General features: G+C 49.2%; 1 protein-coding gene across 3 annotated transcripts in view; it reads right to left on the bottom strand.

Annotated features, from left to right (window-relative positions):
- Nucleotides 1-2,868: 2,868 nt before the first annotated feature.
- Nucleotides 2,869-22,612, bottom strand: part of Upb1 (beta-ureidopropionase 1) — a 39,539-nt gene continuing 19,795 nt past the window's right edge. The window contains exons 4-10 of one of the 3 annotated variants that reach the window (XM_045132921.1): nucleotides 21,754-21,848; nucleotides 18,445-18,606; nucleotides 13,969-14,093; nucleotides 8,161-8,242; nucleotides 6,770-6,812; nucleotides 5,151-5,305; nucleotides 2,869-3,197 (exon numbers count right to left, since the gene is read on the bottom strand). In XM_045132921.1, coding sequence (XP_044988856.1) covers nucleotides 3,060-3,197; nucleotides 5,151-5,305; nucleotides 6,770-6,812; nucleotides 8,161-8,242; nucleotides 13,969-14,093; nucleotides 18,445-18,606; nucleotides 21,754-21,848 — 800 coding nt within the window. In that variant the 3' untranslated portion in view covers nucleotides 2,869-3,059. Of the gene's footprint in view, nucleotides 3,198-3,237; nucleotides 3,650-5,150; nucleotides 5,306-6,769; nucleotides 6,813-8,160; nucleotides 8,243-13,968; nucleotides 14,139-18,444; nucleotides 18,607-21,753; nucleotides 21,849-22,612 lie in introns of those variants that run through there. The other 2 variants (XM_012952296.2, XM_045132922.1) reach the window with 2 other exon arrangements.

Here is a 22,612-nt window from a genome sequence, read left to right as displayed (position 1 = left end):
GCCGCTCACAGCTGGCCCCAGCCTGGCAGCCCCGAGCTCCAGGATTATCCAATTATCCCATTAGCCTGGCGTGCCCTTCCTTCCTACAGCTTCCTTCTCCCTGCCCCTTTCTCTTCCAGGGCCTGTTCGTGGCCTGCCTGGCTCATTCCCTAGCCAGTCTTAAAGCTGGGTCAGTTCCCAGTTACTGGCTCAGAAGTTACCAAAACTGGAAGTCACACACACACACACACCCATCCATCCGCTTCCTCACTGTGCAGGAAAGGAAGATTTCTCTCAGAATACCAAGTCACATGACCAGTGAATGATAGCAGAGAAATAAAACCTAGGTCTCCTGACATCCTGTCTCTTTCTTTTTTTTTTCTTTTTCTTTTTCTTTATTTATTTGACAAAGAAAGGGAGAAAGAGAGAGAGAGAGAATAGGTGCGCCACAGCCTCCAGCCGCTGCAAACAAACTCCAGATGTGTGCGCCCCTTGTGGATCAGGCTAATGTGGGTCCTGGGGAATCGAACCTGGGTCCTTTGGCTTAACCGCTAACCCATCCCTCCAGCCCTCCTCTGCTCTTTCTTTTCCCACATGGTCAGCATCCTTGTCAAGATGTTAACGCAGCCTCCAGAACTGCCTGCCCTCATGTTGCCACATTAGATCAAATAAAGAAAGCTTTCCGTAAGGTGCAGGGAGGGCTAATCAAAATCTAAGAGGATATAAATAAGTCAGCTGGGCGTTGTGGCGCACGCCATTAATCCCAGCACTCGGGAGGCAGAGGTAGGAGGATCGCCGTGAGTTCGAGGCCACCCTGAGAGACTCCATAGTGAATTCCAGGTCAGCCTGGGCTAGAGTGAGACCCTACCTCGAAAAACCAAAAAAAAAAAAAAAAAAAAAAGCCAGGCAGGGTGATATGTGCCTATGCTCCCAGTGCTGGGGACAGAGAGGGGGGAATTCCTGGGCTTTCTGGGTACCTAGTTGTCATTAGTCAGGGTTCTCCAGAGGAACAGAATGGTTAAAATGAATTGTATTAAAAAAGGGAGTTTGGGGCTGGAGAGATGGCTTAGCGGTTAAGCGCTTGCCTGTGAAGCCTAAGGACCCTGGTTCGAGGCTCGACTCCCCAGGACCCACGTTAGCCAGATGCACAAGGGGGCGCACGCGTCTGGAATTCGTTTGCAGTGGCTGGAAGCCCTGGTGCGCTCATTCTCTCTCTCTCTATCTGCCTCTTTCTCTCTCTCTGTCTGTCACTCTCAAATAAATAAATAAAAATAACAATTTTTTAAAAAAGGGGGAATTTATTAGGCCTTTAATCCCAGCACTTGGGAGGCAGAGGTAGGAGGACCGCCATGAGGTGGAGGCCACCCTGAGACTGCATAGTGAGTTCTAGGTCAGTCTGGGCTAGAGTGAAGCCCTACCTTGAAAAACCAAACAAGGAAATTTATTGGATTAGCTTAAGGCTGTCCAATAATAGCAGTCTGCAGTCTCGGGAGTCAGGAAACCTGGCAGCTGGAGGCCTCGGCAGTCCCAGTCCGGCACTGAAGGCCTGGAGGCCTCCTGGGGCTGAGGAAACTTGGGTCTGATCAGGAAGGACAGCGAACAGCAGAGGTGCTCGGCGGGTGGAGGCGCTCACCAGCCAGCGCGCAGGTCACCAGGTGGGAGGAGGGGGCCACGTCAAGCCAGGAGGGCCACCACTCTGGAGGTGGGCTCACTCCAGAGGAAGGACCTCCCTCCTTCAGTCAGTCCTTCCTGGAAGCAACCTCAGAGACCCAACAAAGAGGAATGTCTGTGGATTCCTAATGGGACCAGTGGACAACAGAACTTAACCATTATACTAGTCTAACGCAATGGGTGAGCTGAAGGTTAAGTGAAAGATGCTGTCTTCAAAAATTAAGGTAGAAGCCGGGCATGGCGGCACACGCCTTTAATCCTAGCGCTGGGGAGGCAGAGGCAGGACAACCGCCGTGAGTTCAAGGCCACCTTGAGACTACATAGTGAATTCCAGGTCAGCCTGGGCTAGAGTGAGATTCTACCTCGAAACAAACAAACAAACAAACACCCTAAAAATAAATAAATCAAAGTGGCCCATTTCTCAGTATCTTTGCTCATTTACCAAATAAATAAATAAATAAATAAATAAATAAATAAATAAATAAATAAACAAACATCAGAAGGAAGGCCTACAGTCAGGATATCTCATTAAGTAATTTTCACAGTGCTTAATAGTGCTTTCCAATGCTTTACCAAAATAAAAGACCCAGACCCCAGGGAAAAGTGAGTCACCATAATGTGCCTCATATTCATTGACTTTATTGTTTTTATGGTTTCTATTTATTTATCTCTGCTCTAACCATCTCCACATGCTATTGCTGGATTTCACTTGTTCTTTTTATGGTTCCTTAATAAAATTTGGTTGTTGTTTAAGATGAGTGTAAAATTATTTCTTATATTTTTTATTGACAACTTCCATAATCGTAAACAATATCCCAGGGTAATGCCCTCCCTCCCCCCACTTTCCCCTTTGAAACTCCACTCTCCATCATATCCCCTCCCCCTCTCAATCAGTCTCTCTTTTATGTTGATGTCATGATCTTTTCCTCCTATTATGCTGGTCTTGTGTAGGTAGTGTCAGGCACTGTGAGGTCATGGATATCCAGGCCATGAGTATAAAATATTTTTAATACTTTATCATATTTATTAGAAAGAGAGGGAGAGAGAAAGAAGCAGATGTGCACCAGGGACTCTAGCCCTGTAAACAAACTCCAGACGCATGTGCCACCTTGTGAATCTGGCTAACGTGAGTCCTGGGGAGTTGAACCTGGGTCCTTAGACTTTGCGGACAAGCGCCTTAGCCACTAAGCCATCTCTCCAGGCCAAAAATCTGAAGCATTTTGAAGTGTGCAATTCAGTTATCTTTGATCATTTTGCAATGTTGAAACATTACCCGAATCCCCAAACGTTTGTCACACCCAGAAGAAAACCCTGTATTCATTTTCAGCAGTCCCCCACCACTACCCCACCCTCCCCACGGGCGGGCATTTAAAAACCCACCCGTGCATTTTAAAACTCCTCCACGGGGCCTAGGGACGGTGTTCCCCGCCTAACCCGCTTGGACAGGCAGGCTTCGAGGTCAGGTCCTCCCTCACGACGGTGGGGGTGTAGTTGGGTCTAACAGCTTCGGCAAGCTCCTGGGCATACATCTCGTATCTGCCTGTCATCTGCAAACAAAATAAACGTAACCTGGGGGTTCCAGTTTGAAAACCACCTACACCTTACTTGCCACCACCACTTGCCACTAGGAGGCAGTCACGAGACAGGAATGTCTCCACCATGGCGGCCCACAGGATAAGTTCAGACTGTAATGGAGAAACCAACAAGCCCCGCGTGGCCTGAGCCCTGAGTCCAGTGAAGTTCATGGGTAACAGGGTGGTTCACACAGCCGGCCCAGCCTGTGTACTATGACCTCCCCTCTGGGGGGCGAGGTCTGTTCCCAGGCAGGATGGAGGAGCCACCAGCTGTGCTGTGGTTCTAAAGAAGGCCAGAAGAGCAGTCTTCGACCCAGAGAGGAGAGGGGCGCTTGGGGTCACCAGCCAGGAGCAGGGAAGACTGAGAACTCAAACTCAGGTCTCTTGACGAAGCTTGAGGTCTGTCTGCTCCATGAAGCCCCTCACTATGGAAGCAAATGGAGATTAGGACTGGAGGGTGGTAAAGACCACCCAAGTTGCTCACAGCCAGGCACGCCTTTCCTCTGTCCTTCCTATCCTCCTGTCTTTCTTACTCTCACGTGCCAACTCCTTTAACTGCCTGGCACTGAACTCACACCCATCAAAGTTAGCAAGCCTGGGCTGGAGAGATGGTTCAGCAGTTAAGTCATTTGCCTGCAAAGCCTAAGAACCCAGGTTCAATTACCCAGAACCCACAACCCACATAAGCCAAATGCACAAGGTGTCACGTGCATAGAGTTCATTTGCAGTCACTAGAGGCCCTGGCATGCCCATTCTCCCTCCCTCCCTCTCTCTCCCTCCCTCTCTCTCTCTCTCTCTCTCTCTCTTTCTCTCTCTCTCTCTTTCACACACACACACACACACACACACACACACACACGCTCTCATAAATAAATAATTTTTAAAAAGAGAGCTGGCCAGTATTCTTGGCTCCAATTTCTGACTTGTAGAATCCTCCATTAATGTGAATGGCCCACAGTCAGTGGTCAGAAGACCCTCTCATGGGCGGTGTCCTGTTTGTTTGAGATGCTGAGCCTGGGGGATATGATGGGGGGGCCCTCGCTCAGGCAAATAGGGGAGAAAGAAGTAGAGCTCATGGCTACCATTCAGGCATACAGTAGGCATTCCTTTTCTGTATGATTTTTCCTATAATCAGGGGCTGTAATAGGGGAAACATTGCTAAATGTAAGTGCAACCTGACAGCCATGAACCTTCCCAAGGGTTCCACACCCAGACTGGTGTTTAGTCTCAAAGACAAAACCTTCAGCCAGGCGTGGTGGTGCCGCACGCCTTTAATCCCAGCACTCGGGAGGCAGAGGTAGGAGGATCGCTGTGGGTTAGGGGCCACCCTGAGACTACATAATGAATTCCAAGTCAGCCTGAGCTAGAGTGAGCCCCTACTTCGAAAAACAAAAACAAAAACAAAAGACAAGACTTTCACCACGGGGACTGCGAAGGCCTGGGAGCAGAAGGCGCTTGCTCAGGGGAACTGAGCAGAGTGGAGGGAGAGGCGGGCCCCGGTCCAATCCCTCCACGTGACCTGTTTCCCACTATTGTCAAGGCCTGGGCTGTGCGGTCTGGTCACAGGCAGAACGAGACACACACACATTTATCATGTGACAAGTGCAAATGTCCAGAAAGGAAAAAAGGATTATAGAAACCATTCGGCTGCGTTCTCTGGACAAACGGAATTGTGATGAATTTGTGTGAAGGCGCCTGGAATGAAAGTCTGACGTGAGAAGTTAGGGTGGCCTGCAGCCAGGACAGGGCCTGACCCAAGGCGCCCCGCCCCCGGCCTGCAGGGAGGCAGAGCCCAAGGCCTGGGCTCAGCAGGGAGCGGCAGGGTGGGAGTGGGTGCCTCCTGCCAGCTGGCTCTAGGTGTAAGCCCACCACTCTAGTTTCTGCCCCTGCCAGCTGGGGGGCCCGGGGGCTAAGCAGAGAACCCACCTTGAAGCTCCAGATGTCACTCATCTGCTGGCAGAGGTTGAGGTCGAGCTCGGCGACCAGCAGCCCGTCCTGGTTCCGCGAGAGCCCAGGCGTCCGGCTGCCGTCGGGGGCTGCCACATAGCTTGAGCCGTAAAAGTAGCCAAAGTCACGGTGAGCTTTAGGGAGCAAAGCAGGGCCACTGAGAGCCTGCACTCTGCTGTGTGGGCTCTGCGGGGGATGGGGAGCAGGCACGTGGACGGACAGTTGGACAGGACGTCCACACCAGCCTCTCCAAAGTGCCCAGCTCCCTCTCCAGGCCTGAAAGTCCAGCAGGGGCATGGCAGAAGTCATCCTTGCTACATCACTCTGCTCTGCCCCGACGGGTGTTGGTCCTTGATTCTCAACATCATCCCCCCCCCCCGAAAGCCAGGGACATCACCGGATTCTAGAGGCTTCCTGCACGACCCGCTTCCTGTGGCGGCCTGTGGTGGTTTGATTCAGGTGTCCCCCATAAACTTAGGTGTTCTGAATGCTAGGTTCCCAGCTGATGGATATTTGGGAATTAATGCCTCCTGGAGGGAGTGTATTGTTGGGGGCGAGCTTATGGGCTTTATAGCCAGTTTCCCCATGCCAGTGTTTGGCACACCCTCCTGTTGCTGTGGTCATGTGGTTATGTTGGCCAGGTGGTGATGTCCACCCTCTGCTCATGCCATCGTTTTCCCCTGCCATCATGGAGCTTCCCCTCGAGCCTGTAAGCCAAAATAAATCTCTTTTCCCCAGAAGCTGCTCTTGGTTGGGTGATTTCTACCAGCAATGCGAACCGGACCGCAACACGGCCCCACTTGGCAAGCCAGGTGATCCTCCCTGCTTCTCTTGCCAGCTGGGAGACCGGACCCCTCTGTCCACTCTCTGTCCCTTCTCTGGTCACAGAGAAGTAAGAGCCACCACAGGTGAGTGAGGAGTGGACGGGGTGCATGGCTGGCCCCTCTAACACAGGCTCAGACCCTCATTTCCCTGTCTTCTGTCTGTCCAATTGTCAGGGATTGGAACCTCTGCTAATCTGGGGTGATATTTTAGGGCCTCAAGTGGGGATTGCTGGGATCCTCCCAGGAGGTGTTTCTTGGGAAACTTCCGTCCAGCCCATTATCACTTCCTAGTGGTGATCCATCAACCCAGGTAAGCCACCTCCTTGGTGAGGGCAGGCGCCCTTCCTTACAGCATCCTTGCTCAGAGAGGTGGACCTGGGATGGAGGATTCCTAGCTGATGTGGGTTGGTGTCCGCCCCCCCCCCAAATCAACACAAGCTGTGCTCTCCAGAACCTGTGATAATCTGTGCGGACTCACGGGGCACTGAGACAGCTCCGTGGGGGCCGGGGTGGTGGGGTGATAGTGGCAGTGGAAAGGAGACAGAAGGAAAGTCCTCTGGCTAAATAAGAGGGCCCCTTCTAGGTAGCTCACGAAAGCCTCCTCCACGTCCTTATGGTCCATTTCCACACCAGTGCTGGAGAGGCACAGAGACCATTTGGGGAGCAGTGTCGTCACCAGTGACTGGTCCACACCCCAGCCACAGCCAGACTCCCACAGCACAGTCAACAGAGCAGAGGAGAGTCGCCACTTGCAGGGAAGTTCAGGGCGCATACCTTTCTTTCCATCGCCAGAGGTGAACTCATTGGGGAAGAGCTCCTGTGAATTAGAGAAAGGTAAGAGGCACCGCTAGGGGGCAGCACGACGCCGTCCATTCCAGAGCCCTGAGCCACTGACCAAGGGGGAAGGGGCTGTCCTCACTGGACAGGGGACAATTGTCTCAATGCCCTGTGGCCCAGCGCTCTGCCTCGGGGAGCCGGAAGGATGTGACATGCAAGGTGGAAACTTGGACTTTTGAGTTTATAACCCTGGAGGGACACAGGGTACCCACAGTTCTCGTGGGGGAGGAGATGTGAAAACATCTGTCTGGCACAGAGGTAGACCCCGCTTCGGGTAATTACTAATGCATGTGAGATTATACTGCCACAGAGGTGGACCCGACTGTGAATAATTAAACTTCTTGGTGTCTTTCTGTTGCCAGAACTCAGTGAGATTCAGTGGGGAAACTTGAGGTGCCTCAGAGATCAGATGCTCTGATTAGACTAGCTCACAGCTCATCAATGAAAATGAGGGAGGCAGAGGTATGAGGACTGCTGTGAGCTCAAGGTCACTCTGGAACTAGAGAGTGAGTTCAGGTCTGCAGCCTGGGTTAGAGTGAGAGCTTACCTTGAACCCCACCCCCCCCAAAAAAAAGAAGGAAAAAGAAAAAAAAAGGGGGACCCTCTGGGAGGATCATGAGTTCAGCCTGGATATGTGGTGAGCACTGGAGCAACATAAGCTAAGCCACGAAACCCTATCAGAAGAAAAGACAAAGCAAAGTGAGTGTGGAAGAAAGTTACATAATAACGGCATTGTACTTAGTAGTTAAAAGTGTTCTGTTCATGGGCCCATTGATGAGGAGAAGGGCAAGAAACCAGACACTGGAAAATGAGAAAGTAAGAAATGCCAGATCGAGGACCTATCTCAAGGGTTTAAGCTAAAAGAAATCAGCTAAGAGAAAAAAAAATCAAATCCATCAGGGGTGGCCGCGGACACCTGTAATCCTGTGACCTGGGAGGTGAACGCGGGAGGGTCAGGAGTGCAAGGCTACCCGCGGACACATAGCATGCTCGAAGCTAAGTTGGCATACATGAGGCCTTGTCTCAAACAAGCAAGAACAAGCAGAAGAAAGCTGTCAGACGCCGGGCGTGGTGGCACACGCCTTTAATCCCAGCACTCGGGAGGCAGAGGTAGGAGGATCACTGTAAGTTCAAGGCCACCCTGAGAGTACATAGTGAATTCCAGGTCAACCTGGGCTAGAGTGAGACCCTACCTCGAAAAACCCCCCAAAAAAAAAAAGAAAGCTGTCAGCACAAGTTTCCCCTTTCCTGAGACCCATGGGAGAAGGCACGTATGTGGCATTCCTGCCAAGGCCAGCGGTCAGTGGCTCCAGACCTCAGCGACATACCTGACCCACGCGGTTAATGGCGCACGTGAAGCAATGATTGGCGATAGCTGCATTCCTGGCCTCAATGGGCCACAGGGACTCGCTGGAAGAGAGATGGAGGGAGAACACAGCTTTCCAACCGGACTCTGGATGCCCTCAGCCCAGAGCTGCAGCCGGCCTGCAGTGGGCTTATGATCTAACCCTGAAACCAGCAGCTCCGGACATGCTGGCCTCTACCTGGAATCCTAGCACCTGGGCAGAGGCTGATGCAAGACCACTGACAAACCAGGCCGCGTCACAAGCACCAGGCCAGCAAGAGCTACACCGGGAGGCTCCGGCTCAGATTTTAGAAGGCAGCAAACAAAAACTTGTAAGCTGACTAGCTCTGTCCTCCAGGCCTGGCTTGGGCACCAGCGATCTTCTAGGGAGGGCCAGCACATGCAAGAATGCACATGGGGGCTGGAGAGATGGCTTAGTGGTTAAGACATTTGCCTGCAAAGTCAAAGGACCCCGGTTCAATTCCCCAGGACCCATCTAAGCCAGATGCACAAGGGGCGCACATGTCTGGAGTTCGTTTGCACTGGCTGGAGGCCCTGGCGCACCCATTCTCTCTCTCTCCCTCTGCCTCTTTCTCTCTCATAAATAAATAAATAAATATATAAATATTAAAAAAAGATTGCACACGGTGTAGTTTATGGAGGGGTGTCAGACGGGCCTGAGTCAAACTCTTATCCTAAGCCTCGGTCTCTTATCCTGTGCTTTCTCCAAAGGAGAAGGTAAAGACAGAATGAGGGTGTAAGCATATGTTTCTCATGGCGGGAGCTTTGTAACTGCCACAGCCTCACAGTGCTGCTCCAGGGAAGCCACCTTGCAGGCTGGCCTAGAGGTTGGTTCTCATCAGATGGACGCTGGGGCTTTTGGGAGCCTGTGCCTGGACTGTGAGGGTTGAGCATGGCCCTGCTCCGCCTGTCCCCAAGGGCGGTGACCTCAGACCATAAGCCAGAAGAAATGTGCAGTGATGTTGGGGGCTCACATTCCACAGCAGAGTCACCACCCCTGAGCCGTCCCCACTTTCCCGGGACCTTCCAGTTTTCCTCCTCTGGATCCCGCGTCTCTAAGCGGGGGAGTCTGTGGTTCCCTCAATGCCACCCCACAGGCACAGCTGAGCAGTGGGCCTGAAAAACAAGTGTGGTGGGAGACCTCACACCTCACCCCAACCAGACAGACTGCCCCTCAGCCCACCCACGCAGCTGTACCGTGGAATTCAGTGGACATGGTGGTCATCGATGAGCTTCAGTCAGAGGAACAATAGGACTAAGATTCTAGATGGGGGCCGGAGAGATGGCTCAGTGGCTACAGGCGCTCGCTTGCAAAGCCTGATGGCCCAGGCTCAGTTCCCCCGTATACATGCAATGCCAGATACACAAAGTGGCGCATGTGCCTGCAGTTCATTTGCAGTGACAGAAGGCCCTGGGGTAGCCGTTCTCATTCTCTGTGTCTGTCTCTTTCTCTCTGTCTTGCTCTCATATAAATAAAAATATATATTTTAAAAATTATTTATTTATTTGAGAGCAACAGACACAGAGAGAAAGACAGATAGAGGGAGAGAGAGAGAATGGGTGCACCAGGGCTTCCAGCCTCTGCAAACAAACTCCAGATGTGTGTGCCCCCTTGTGCATCTGGCTAACATGGGACCTGGGGAACCGAGCCTCGAAACGGGGTCCTTAGGCTTCACAGGCGAGCGCTTAACCGCTAAGCCATCTCTCCAGCTCAATAAAAATATTTTTTATAAAAAGATTCTTTTTATTTTATTTATTTGAAAAAGAAAGAGAAGAAGATAGAGAATGGGCGCGCCAGAGCCTCTAGTCACTGCAAATGAACTCCAGATGTATGTGCCACATTGTACATCTGGTTTAGATGGACACTGAGGAATCAAACCTGTGTCGTTTGGTTTTGCCGGCAACCACCTTAACCACTAAGCCTTCTCAGCAGCCCTGAAAAAGATTCTAGCTGGGGAGAAGCAGTGTCCACCTAGAAACACTGTATTACTGGGATCAACATGCCCTGGCATCTCCCTTCCCTCAGCATGCACCTGGTTTCAGTCAGGGTGTAGGTGGTGGGTGCTTGTCAGAAAGCCAATTCTCAGGAGGATTCACAAGTCTAAGAACAGGAAAATCACAGGCTTGATTGAGAGAACTCATTTTGCTGTTTTTTCCCCTCTGAATTGCTAAACGAAGCTGACATAACTTTTTTTTTTTTTAAAGGAGTTTTACAGAAACACATTGGTAGATGACATTTTCAGGAACTCAGTAGACACTTGTAAAGCAATTACCATCAACCATCTTTCCTGTAATTCTCCAGAGAGATGTCCTGCACAGGACACAAATCAGTAGTGGACAATGAGATATGTGTTCTCAAAACCACCAAGGGAAAGGAAGCCAGGGCTTTGTGAGTCTCAGCACGTGCTCGAGTCATCAAGCGGGTTGACAAGAGGACCCTTTCCGTAGCGTCATTGTGGTACACACACGCCTAAACATAACCGGCAATGAGTGGATGAAGCAGTGGCTTTCGGACAAGTGGACGTAAAGGCTGAAGTCAGCTGCATGGGGGGCAAGGGGCTTATCCCAGAGCAGTCAGGAGAACGTCAGTCTGTGTTGACGCGACATGGAGCAAGGACACCTTGCTGTCCTACGATGTAGGCCCACATGTGTCGGCCTCGGGTAGGGGGTGGGGAGAATGAGAAGTGGGTGGATGGGTCTAGAATCTGGGATTCAAGGTATGAGGCTGTACTTTAACAAATACTGTGCTTTGGGCTGGAGAGATGGCTTAGTGGTTAAGGTCCATGCCTGCAAAGCCTAAGGACCCAGGTTCAATTCTCCAGGTCCCACATAAACCAGATGAACATGGTGCATGCATCTGGAATTCGTTTACAGTGGCTAGAGGCCCTGACGTGCCCATTCTCACTCTCTCTCTCTCTCTCCCTCTGTCTCTAATAAATCAATAAAATACACCTTTAAAAAATATTGTACTTTTGCCGGGTGTGGTGGCGCACGCCTTTAATCCCAGCCCTCAGGAGGCAGAGGTAGGAGGATCGCTGTGAGTTCAAGGCCACCCTGAGACTCCATAGTGAATTCCAGGTCAGCCTGGACTAGAGTGAGACCCTACCTTGAAAAACCAAAAAAAAAAAAAAAAAAAAAAACAAAAAACAAAAAACAGAAAACAGAAAAAGGAGAGCGTCAGACCTCAAGGTCATCTAGCAGACCTCTTTTCATAATTCTTGTGTTATGGGGCAGGAGCTGGGCAGATGCGGGTGTTTGTTCACTGGGGTTCAGGCTTCTGTGGGTATCATCTGGCCTTGCTATGCCCTCCTTCCTCCCTTTTGGGGGAGAACATTTGCTCTGTGCCATTGTATGTTGAAGTCTGACTTGTTTTCTGATTTTTACAGGGGCTCGGAGTTAAGAGTTTGCCGGGAAGAGACTTTAGACCTAGGAACAATGCCGGAACCATTCGGACCATTATGAGACAGACGTGAGAGTTTGGGGAGCAGGGGTGGAATATTGTGAACGGAAAGTGATATGTTTGGTGACAAGGGGGGTGGACTTGTGATGGTTAATGTTCACTGTCAACTTGACTGGATTTAAATATTTATTTGAGAGAGAGTGAGAGAGAGGGAGAATGGAAGCAGGCATGGTGGCACACACCTTGAATCCCAGCACTTCGGAGCAGAAGTAGGATGATTGCCATGAGTTCAAGGCCAGCCTGAGACTATACAATGAATTACAGGTCAGCCTGGGCTAAAGTGAGACCTTTAAAAACAGAGAGAGAGAGAGAGAGAGAGAGAGGAGATAATGGGCACACCAGGGTCTCTTGCCACTGCCAACAAGCTTCAGATGCATGTGCCACTATGTGCATCTGGCTTTATGTGGGTACTAGGGAACTGAACTCAGGCTGTCAGGCTTTAACCACTGAGCCCTCTCTCCAGAGACATGTCTCTGGGTGTGCCTATCGGGGTCTTCTCCAGAGAAGCTTAACTGAGGGGGAAAAAAAACGCAATAAATTCCATACCTGGGCAGCACCATGGTATGCCCCAGCTTCCTGAGTAACAGGAGGGCTAGAAACAAGGCCCGAGTGCCAGCCTTCCTCTGACTGCTGGCTGACGGCAGGCGCCGCCCCGTGTGATCACTGCTTCACGCTCCTGCCACCCTACCCCCCCCACCAGTTTGTTCCCTCAGATAGTGAGCCCAGATAAACTCTTCCTCCCATAAACAGCATCTTGTCAGACATTTGCTCACAGTTCTGCGAGTAACTAACACGCCTGGAGACCTTCCAAGCGCTCAGCCACAGCGGAAGAGAGAGCTGCCACCTGCCGTGCCATGAGGGGCTGCCTCAGCTCACTTGCTGCCCTGGGGTCATCCACCCTGGCCCCCAGCACTGCCTTAGCCAGAGCACTTTCATCTGTTTCAGAGGTGAGGCCGACACCCAAATGCTTGCTACACATTATTCAAAGACAGCTTGGACTGGAGAGATGGCTTGCCTGCGAAGCCAAAGGACCCAGGTACGATTCCCCAGGACCCATGTAAAGCCAGATGCACAAGGGGGCGCATATGTCTGGAGTTCATTTTGCAGTGGCTAGAGGCCCTGGTGTACTCATTCTATCTGCCTCTTTATCTATTTCTCAAATAAATATAAAAAGTGTGTAAAAAAAAAAAAAGAAAGCTCTTCGTTGGTTAAAGCAAGTTTTAGGCATGTTCCTCTGGGATCAAGCTACTTCCCATGGTGTCTTCTCTCCTCTGGATCACTGCTCTCCCTGCTGGGCATGGAAAATTTGAGGCTCAGGTACCCAAAGCTCTCTATCCAGGAGCCCGGGCTGCCCAGGAAGCTACTGGGCAACAGGACTTAGAAGCAGAGAGTTGTGAATCTTGACCTTGAGGAAGAGTGGAGGTTTTTTTTTCTCTCTGTCCCAGTTGTTCAGGATTCTAGCCAATTTTGGAGGGCATGGCTCTTTGGATAGGTTGGGTTATATAGTGGTCATCCTGGAATTATTTATTTACTAGAGAGAGAAAGAGACAGAGAGAGGGGAAAGGGAATTGGTGTGCCAGGCCTCAGCCACTGAAATTGAACTCCAGATGCTTGAGCCACCTAGTGGGCATGCATGACTTTGATGCCTCACTTGTGCATCCGACTAACCTGGGATCTGGAGAGTCAAACTTAGGTCTTTAGGCTTTGCAGGCAAGCGCCTTAACCTCTAAGCCTGCACTCCAGCCCTTTTTTTTTTTTTTAAATTTTATGAAGCAGGGTCTTGCTTTAGCCCAGGCTGACCTGGAATTCAGTATGTAGTCTCAGGGTAGCGTTGAACTCATGGTGATCTTACTACCTCTGCCTCCAGAGTGCTGGGATTAAAGGTGTGAGCCACCACATCCAGCCTGGGAATTCTTCTCACTGAAAAGCTGGTTATAGGTGTGACCTCTGGGCTGGGGAAATGGCTTAATGGTTAAGGTGCTTGCCAGCAAAGCCAAAGGACCTAGGTTCGATTCCCCAGAACCCACATAAGTCAGATGCACAAGATGGTACATGTGTCTGGAGTTTGTTTGCAGCAGCTGGAGGCCCTGGCACACCCATACTCTCTCGCTCTCTCTATCCTTTCTCAAAAAAATTAAAAAATAAAAATATTTTCAATAAAAAAGGTGTGACCTGTAATCACAGGGCTGGGATCATGCCTGCTTGCCAGTTTAATACCAAACCCAAGACTGATTCCCAAATCCTAGCCCCAAGATTTTGTTGGGTGACTAGACCTTCAGGAAGTCCCCCAGATATTGCCCAGAAAGTGACCTGAGTTCTCCAATGGTGGCCGAGGGGTTGAAGATGATCTCAGCTCCATTGACGCTGTACATGAGCCAGTTGAGGGGATGGTGCCGCCCGTAGCAAATGTTCACCGCGATCCTGCCAAACTGGGTCTGGAACACAGGGTGACCCAGGTTTCCTTCCATGTAGTAAGTAGACTGCAAAGCAAAAGCAGACCAAGGGCTGGAGAGATGGCTTAGCGGTTAAGCACTTGCCTGTAAAGCCTAAGGACCCCGGTTCGAGGCTTGATTCCCCAGGACCCACGTAAGCCAGATGCACAAGAGGGGCATACATCTGGAGTTTGTTTGGCTGGGGGCCCTGGCGCACCCATTCTTTCTCTCTCTTTCTCTCTGCCTCTTTCTCTCTCTGTCCATCACTCTCAAATAAACAAATAAAAATAAACAAAAAAAAATTTTTAAAAAGCAGATTGATGTCTCCAAGCCAAAGCAATTTCCCTTTCCTTAGACACAGCATAGGAGATACCGCCAATAGCAGCAAATGGATGCTGGGCACGACTCGATTTTAAGTTCCAGAATTTCAATACTAAAACATACACACAGCTGGGGGTGGTGGCTCATGTCTTTTTTTTTTTTCCAAGTTTATATTTATTTATTTATTAGAGACAGAGAGAAGGGTAGGGAAGAGAGAGAGAGAGGAGAGAGAAAGAGAGAGAATGGGCATGCCAGAGCCTCCAGCCACTGCAAACGAACTCCAGATGCATGTGCCACCTTGTGCATCTGGCTTACATGGGACCTGAAGTATCGAACCTAGGTCCTTAGGCTTCGCAGGCATGTGCCTTAACCTCTAAGCCATTTCTCCAGCCCATCATGTCTTTTATTATTTATTTATTTATTTATTTGCAATCAGAGAGAGATCTAGAGAAGATAGAGAGAAAGGGTGCATCTGGGGCTCCAGCCACTGCTAATGAATTCCAGATGCGTGTTCCACTTTGCGCATGTGGCTTTATGTAGGGAATCGAACCCAGATAGTTAGGCTTTGCAGGCAAGCAATTCAGCCACTGAGCCATTTCTCTAGCCCAGTGGCTTACATTTTTTTAATCCAAGAACCTGGGAGGTTGAGATTGGAGGACTGTAACGAGTTTGAGGTCAGCCTGGGCTGTAGAGTGAATTCTAGATCAGCCTCAGCTAGAATGAGACCCTACCTCAAAACCGACCGATCAACTAACCAACCGACCAGTAGACAAAAACAAAAAACAAAACAAAACAAAAAACATGCAAACCTAGACACAAAGACAAAGCAATCCAAAGGGGGCAATGGCTTACACATTTAACCTACAGTCTGCTTTGTGATGTGTCTAAAATCCCCGAGGTGACTTTTCATGCTATTTCCATGATAAACTATGGCAAGGTTTCACTCAGGTTACAAGTACAGGCTGAGGTTTGGTCAGTCTCAACAGGAGCCCACTGACAACCTCATCAACCACATGAGGCACAATGTTAGAGCTGAAGGGACCCAGACTCCTCCGGAGTGACCCTGTCTCCTTTTGGACAAACTGTCGCCTGAATGGGCATGGGACTTGCTCAGCTAAGGCTGAACCTGAGAATGGAACTGAAACCTTCCACCAAGCACCTCGAGCATCCTGCCTTGGGGTGAAGGACTCTGGCAAGGCAGGAAGTTAGGAAGCCCATCCTCCCATCTCTGCCCCTCTGCCTGTCCCTGCAGGGTGACTGCTCTGGGACATCAGGGACAGCCCTGAGAGAGGCCAGAGGACGACACGGGTCACAAACAGATCTGTTCCTGACACTCTGTGCTTCTTCCCATTTGTTTCCAAGTGGACCAGACTCAGGCAGTGGTCAGTGTGTGTCCACATGGTGGACACTGAGCAGATCTGTGTCCAGAACAGTCCAGTGCTATCTACAGAGAGCTAAAGATTAACCCCAGGGTAAACAGGTGAGAAACACGTCTGGTTTACCCCACCTCCAGCTGTCACTTAGAAACGACGCCTGTTCTTTCTCTCAGGGAACTTCATGTAGCCCGGTAGTTTCTCAACTTTGCTGACTAGCTTAAGAGTGGCCCAAAGCTCCCCAAAAGGAGAGAGGGCTAAGGACTGGGACATCACATTCTGAAAACACTGGAAGATAAAGCTCCGGCTTAGCAGCGGTGGCAGTGTGTCGATTTCATTTCCCTCCTTCAAATGTCCACCCTTCCATGTCACCTCCTATGAATTGGCATTAAGCATGCATCAATACAAGCCCCTCCCCCTACCGCTTGGGGAGCCACATGCGCACACACATTTTCAAATACTCAGCACATGGACACAAGCCAACTCAGATACCACGTGGGTCACAAAGAGCAGCACCCACCCACACTAGGACTGGACCATGGTTGACTCACACAGCCTGTTTTTCTTTTCTTTTCTTTCTTTTTCTTTTTTTTGGTTTTCTGAGGTAGGGTCTCACTCCAGCCCAGGCTGACCTGGAATTCACTATGTAGTCTCAGGGTGGCCTCAAACTCACGGCCATCCTCCTGCCTCTGCCTCCCGAGTGCTGGGGTTAAAGGCGTGCGCCACCATACCCGACCTCACACAGCCCTTTTTTTTTTTAAGTTTTTATTTATTTATTTATTTATTTGAGAGCGACAGACACAGAGAGAAAGACAGATAGAGGGAGAGAGAGAGAATGGGCGCGCCAGGGTTCCAGCCTCTGCAAACGAACTCCAGACGCGTGCGCCACCTGGGGAACCGAGCCTCGAACCGGGGTCCTTAGGCTTCACAGGCAAGCGCTTAACCGCTAAGCCATCACTCCAGCCCTACACAGCCCTTCTTTAAAGGGCTCATTGGAATCATTTCATATTTGGGGGGTTTAGTTTATATACCAAGTTGTTTCAAAGGGGAATTGCAAAAGCTAAATCAGATTATTTATACACACAGTGCACAAAATATAAATATATACATATATATATATATGGAGAGACAGAGAGAGAGATGGCTTGGTTGTTAAGGTGCTTGCCTGCGAAGCCTAAGGACCTAGGTTCCAGACCCAGGTTCCATACCCTAGTACCCACGTAAGGCATGAGCATGGAGTTCCTTTGTAGCGGCTGGAGGCCATGGCTCACCCCTTCTCTATCTGCCTCTTCTTCTTTCTCTTTCCGTTCCTCTTGCTCTCAAACAAATGAGTAAAATATTTTTAAAACTTAATTTTTTTTTCTGATTTATTTATTAATTAGAGGCAGAGAGAGGGACAGAGAGAGAGAGTGAGAATGGGCACGCCAGGGCCTTCAGCCACTGCAAATGAAATCCAGATGCATGCGCCACCTTGTGCATCTGGCTTACGTGGGACTTGGAGAATCGAACCTGGGTCCTTAGGCTTTGCAGGCAAGCACCGTAACTGCTAAGCCTTCTCTCTAGCCCTCAAACATTTTTTTTTTAGAAAAGTAAAATAATCTTTGTTTTATTATATACAGATTATGTTCAAATAAAACACCTACTCTACGGAACATCAAGTCCCAGCTTTTCCATGAACCCACAAGCGAATCTAAATCGTAGCCTCAGAGACTTCCTTCTCTAGAGGGCGTTCGATTCGAGACACACACACACGTGCACATACGTGCATGAACCTGACTCCACGGGCTGTTGCCGTCATGCACGTTTTAAGCTCTGGAGAGGAGTGAGCCACCAAAGGAACCATCACTGATTTAGTGAGCCACGTGCAGTTTCGCTGTGCCAGCCATGAGCACTTAGACACGCATGGCTTAATCGTTGAGACAAGCATATGCCACCAGCAGGATCAACCAGGTAACTTTTTTAAAAATTATTTTTTATTATTTATCCGGGTGAGCCAGGGCCTCCAGCACCTGCAAATGAACTCCTGACCCATGCACCACCTTGTGCACCTGGCTAACGTGTGACCTAGAGAATCGAACCTGGGTCCTTAGACTTCATAGGCAAGTGCCTTAACCGCTGAGCCATCTCTCCAGCCCTAAAATATTTTTTTAAAATATGTGTGACTCACTCGAGGGTCTTACGTGAAAGCCATCTATCTGCCCATGTGATACAGGGTCATGTCCACAGATTCTAGGTGCCAGAGCAGCAACAAAGTCTCCCATAAACTCATCTATTTTGGGTGCTTGGACCCCGTCTGGTGGCAATCTGAGAGATGGAGCCTTGCTGGAGGAGGTGTGCTGTTGGGGGTGGGCTTTGGGTTGCTATAGCAACTCCCCCTGTCCAGAGCTCGGCTCACCCTCCTGCTGCTGTTTTCCACCTGCTGTGGCAGAGGTGATGCCCAGCCTCTGCTCATGCCATGCTGTCCCCTGCCATCGTGGAGCGTCCCCTCAAGACTGTGAGCCAGAGTAAAACCTTCCTCCCATCAGCTGCTTTTGGCGGGGTGTTCTGTCCCAGCGATGCCAAGGTGCCCACGACACAGCGTGACATCATGTGACACTGAAGCACAGTCTTTCCCGGAACTGCCCCCTAGAGAGCCCACGGAGACCTGCTGGACAGCTTACCTCGTTGAAGTCACCCACTCTGGGGATGTGGTTCTTCCTGGACTTTCCCAAGACTGCCCCCGAGTTGGAGATCACCACAGCTGTGTTCCACAGGACGCCCCCGTGCTCTCTGTCCCGTTCCAGGATTGGGGACACCACCACCATGTTGTGCTTCTTTGCCAGCTGGAAGATCCAAAACCACGAAGTTTCTCTTGCAAGAAACATTGTAACATTTTTCTTCCTTCCTCTCTCTCTTTCTCTCTCTCTGTCTCTTTCTTTCCTTTTGAGGCAAGCGCAACAGATTGACCTTTTTTTTTTTTTTAATGTGTGTGTGAGAGAGAGAGACAGAGAATTGACACGCCAGGGCCTCCAGCCACTGTAATTGAACTCCAGACGCGTGTGTCACCTAGTGCACATGTGTGACCTTGCACACTTGCGTCACCTTTTGTCTGGCTTTCGTGGGACCTAGAGAGTTGAACATGAGTCTTTAGACTTCTCAGGCAAGTACCTTAACTGCTAAGCCATCTCTCTAACCTGCTCTTCATTTTTGTGCCCTCCTTCCCTTGACAACTACCATTCTATGTTCTGTCTAAGAATTTGATCACCCTAAGTATCTTATGTAAGTCTAATCATTTGGTTTTTTTTTTTTTTTTTTTTGGTTTCTCGAGGTAGGGTCTCACTCTAGCTCAGGCTGACGTGGAATTCACTCTGTAGTCTTAGGGTGGCCTCAAACTCGTGGTGATCCTCCTAGCTCTGCCTCCCAAGTGCTGGGATTAAAGGCATGCACCACCGCGCCCAGGCTTTTTTTCTTTTTAAACTTTATTTATGGCTGGTCAAATGGCTTAGTAGTTAAGGCATTTGCCTGTGAAGCCTAAGGACCCCAGTTCGATTTCCCAGGACCCACGTAAGCCAGATGTACAAGGGGGCGCATGCGTCTGAGTTCATTTGCAGTGGCTAAAGTCCCTGGCACACCCATTCTCTCTTTCTCTCTATCTGCCTCTCTCTCTCTCTTTCTCTCAAATAAATGAATAAACAAATAAAAAATTTTAGAATTTCAAAGGGGAAAGTGTCAGGGGGGAGGGAGGGAATTACCATGGGATATTTTTTTTTATAATCATGGAAAATGTTAATAAAAATTTAAAAATTAAACAAAAAAAAAAGAAGAGTGAGAGGGGACAGGATATGATGGAGAGTGGCGTTGTGAAGGAGAAAGTGAATGGGAGGGGATTATCATAGTTTATTGTCTATAATTATGGAAGTTGTCAATAATAAAAAAATTAAAAAGAAAAAATAAATAAATAATTTTAAAAAACTTTATTTATGTTTTTATGAGAGGAGAGGAGGAGGAGAGAGAATGGGCACGCCAGGGCCTCTGACTGCTGCAACTGAACTCCAGATGCATGTGCCACCTTGTGCATCTGGCTTTATGTGGGGGCTGGGGAATTGAACCTGGGTCCTTGGGCTTTGCAGGCAAGCGCCTTAACCACTGAACCATCTATCCAGCTCAAGAAGTGTTTTTTGTTTTTGTTTTTTTTCTTCAAGGTAGAGTCTCTCTCTAGCCCAGGCTGACCTGAAATTCACTCTGTAGTCTCAGGCTTGCCTCTAACTCCCAGCGATCCTCTTACCTCTGCTTCCCGAGTGCTGGGATTAAAGGTGTGTGCCACCATGCCCGGCCCAAGAATATATATATATAAAACGCCTCAGATTTGCAAAATGCAAAAGTTCTGAGGGTCTGCTGTACAACAATGTGCATGTGACAATATGTAAGACGGGCAACCTGCAGGCTGGGGAGATGGCTCGTTGCTTAAAGGCTCTTGCTGACAAAGGCTGCGGGCCAGGATTCAATTCCCCAGCCACCCACACAAAGCCAAACAGGCAAGAGAGCCTGGCATGTCCCTATGCACACACACACGTGCAAATAAATAAAGAAGAATGTTAATGGTAAATTTTCTTTTCTTTTCTTTCTTTATTTTGAGAGAGAATGGGTGCACTGGGCCCTCTTGCCACTGTAAACAAACTCCAGATGCATACAGTGCATTATGCATCCGGCTTTATGGGGGTCCTAAACCTGAGCTACTAGGCTTTTCAAGCAAGCATCTCCCTAGCTTGTTTTATGTTCTTTCTTTCTTTCAAGCAGAGAGAGAGAGAATGAATGAGTGTGCCAGGACCTCTTGCCACCACAAACACACTCTAGATGCACGTGCCACTTTGTGCATCTGGCTTTTTGTGGGTACTGGGGATTTGAACCCTAGCTGTCAGGCTTTGCCAGCAAGCACTTTTAACCACCGAACCATCTCTCCAGCTCCTGCTTTATGTTATTTATACAACAAGAAGATCAAAGCCAGAATGGTACCCATACCCGTAATCTCAGCACTGGAGAAACTGAGGCAGGAGGATTGTCATGATTTTGAGGTCAGACTGAACTACATTGTAGGTTCTAGACCACCCTGGGCTAGTGAGACTTGGTCTCAAACCAAAACTCCCAGATAAAAAATTTTATGGGCCAGTCGGGCGTGGTGGCGCACGCCTTTAATCCCAGCACTCGGGAGGCAGAGGTAGGAGGATGGCTGTGAGTTCGAGGCCAGTCTGGGACTACAGAGTGAATAATTCCAGGTCAGCCTGGGCTAGAGTGAGACCCTACGACAACAAAACAACAAAAAAAATTTTTTACAAGAGGCCTTCTGCACATTTCAATAAAAGCACAGCTCTCACTACAGTGATGGCTCTCCAGCTCTGGAGTACCCTCCTCCATGAGGAATTCTCTGTTCCTTTTACTTTTAAATAAACTCTGCTCTTTTAAACTTAAAAAAAAAAAAGATTCACGAATAATCATTATACTTCCCATCAGTACAAAAAAATCCCACTTCTTTCAAACTTAGTTTACTTTGTACTCTTATAATAGAATGCCAGAGATCAAGTGTGATGGTTAATCTCTGGTTGTCAGTTTGATAAGATTTAGAATCACCATAGAAACGAACCTCTGGGAGGACTGGAGAGATGGCTCAGCGGTTAAAGGCATTTTCTTGCAACACCTAAAACAGCCTGGGTTTGGTTCGCTAGTATCCATGTAAAGCCAGATTGCCCAAAGTGGCGCGTGTATCTCGAGTTCATTTGCCTTGGCAAAGAGCCCTGGCGAGTCCATTCTCATGCTCTCTCTCTTTGAAACATAAATAAAAATTATTTTTTAAAAATCCCCGAAAATGGGGCTGGAGAGATGGCTTAGCTGTTAAGGCGCTTGCCTACAAAGCCTAAAGACCCAGGTTTGATTCCCCAGGACCACATAAACCAGATGCACAATGGCTGGCCAAAGTGACAGCCGACATCTCTTACCTTCTGACAGAACCTGGTGGTGAGCCCATCCTCTGCTGACTCAGCAAACTCTGTCCACGGCAGCTTCTCTCTCGTACAAAAAGCAAAGGGCATGGCTGTAACAAAGACAAGTGTCAGGAACGTGCCACACACAGCCCCTGGCACACCCATGTAAAGCCAGGCACATAAAGTGGTACATTCTGGAGTTTGTTTGCAGTGGCAGGAGGCCCTGGCACACCAATACTTTCTGTCTTTCTCCCCCTCCCCCCCCCTTTTTTCTCTCTCAAATAAATAAATTAAAAAAAAAACCAGACCACAAAGCCAGGTGTGGTGGCACACGCCTTTAATCCCAGCACTTGAGAGGCAGAGGTAGGAGGATCACCATGAGTTCAAGACTACATAGTGAATCTCAGGTCAGTCTGGACTAGAGCGAGCCTCTACCTCGAAAAACCAATAAATAAATAAATACATAAATAAATGCCACAGAAGTCACTGGTTTTGGTTTGCTTTCTTTCAAACAGAGGGCACACGGGCTCACACACACACACACACACACACACACACACATAACAGTTAGAGATGTTTGTCATGCCCACACATAGTGGGTTTATAACAGTAGCCTTAAATTTTTAAAAAATTTATTTATTGATGTGTATGTGAGAGAGAAAGAGGCGAGGCAGAGGGAGAGAGAGAAAGGGAGGGATGGAAAGAGTGGCCTGCCAGGGCCTGTAGCCATTGCAAACAAACTCCAGATGCATATGTACGTCTGACTTGACCTGGGTACTGAGGAAATCAAACAACCGAGGTTACCAAGCAAGCACCATCACTGCCGAGCCATCTCCCCAGCCCAAGCACCGCACGCTTTGCCTGGACCAACTCT

The sequence above is a fragment of the Jaculus jaculus genome, chromosome 13 (genome assembly GCF_020740685.1).
Source record: "Jaculus jaculus isolate mJacJac1 chromosome 13, mJacJac1.mat.Y.cur, whole genome shotgun sequence".
Taxonomy (NCBI): domain Eukaryota; kingdom Metazoa; phylum Chordata; class Mammalia; order Rodentia; family Dipodidae; genus Jaculus; species Jaculus jaculus.
The sequence above is the reverse complement of the archived record's forward strand: the minus strand, read 5'-3'. Positions and strand labels throughout refer to the sequence as shown.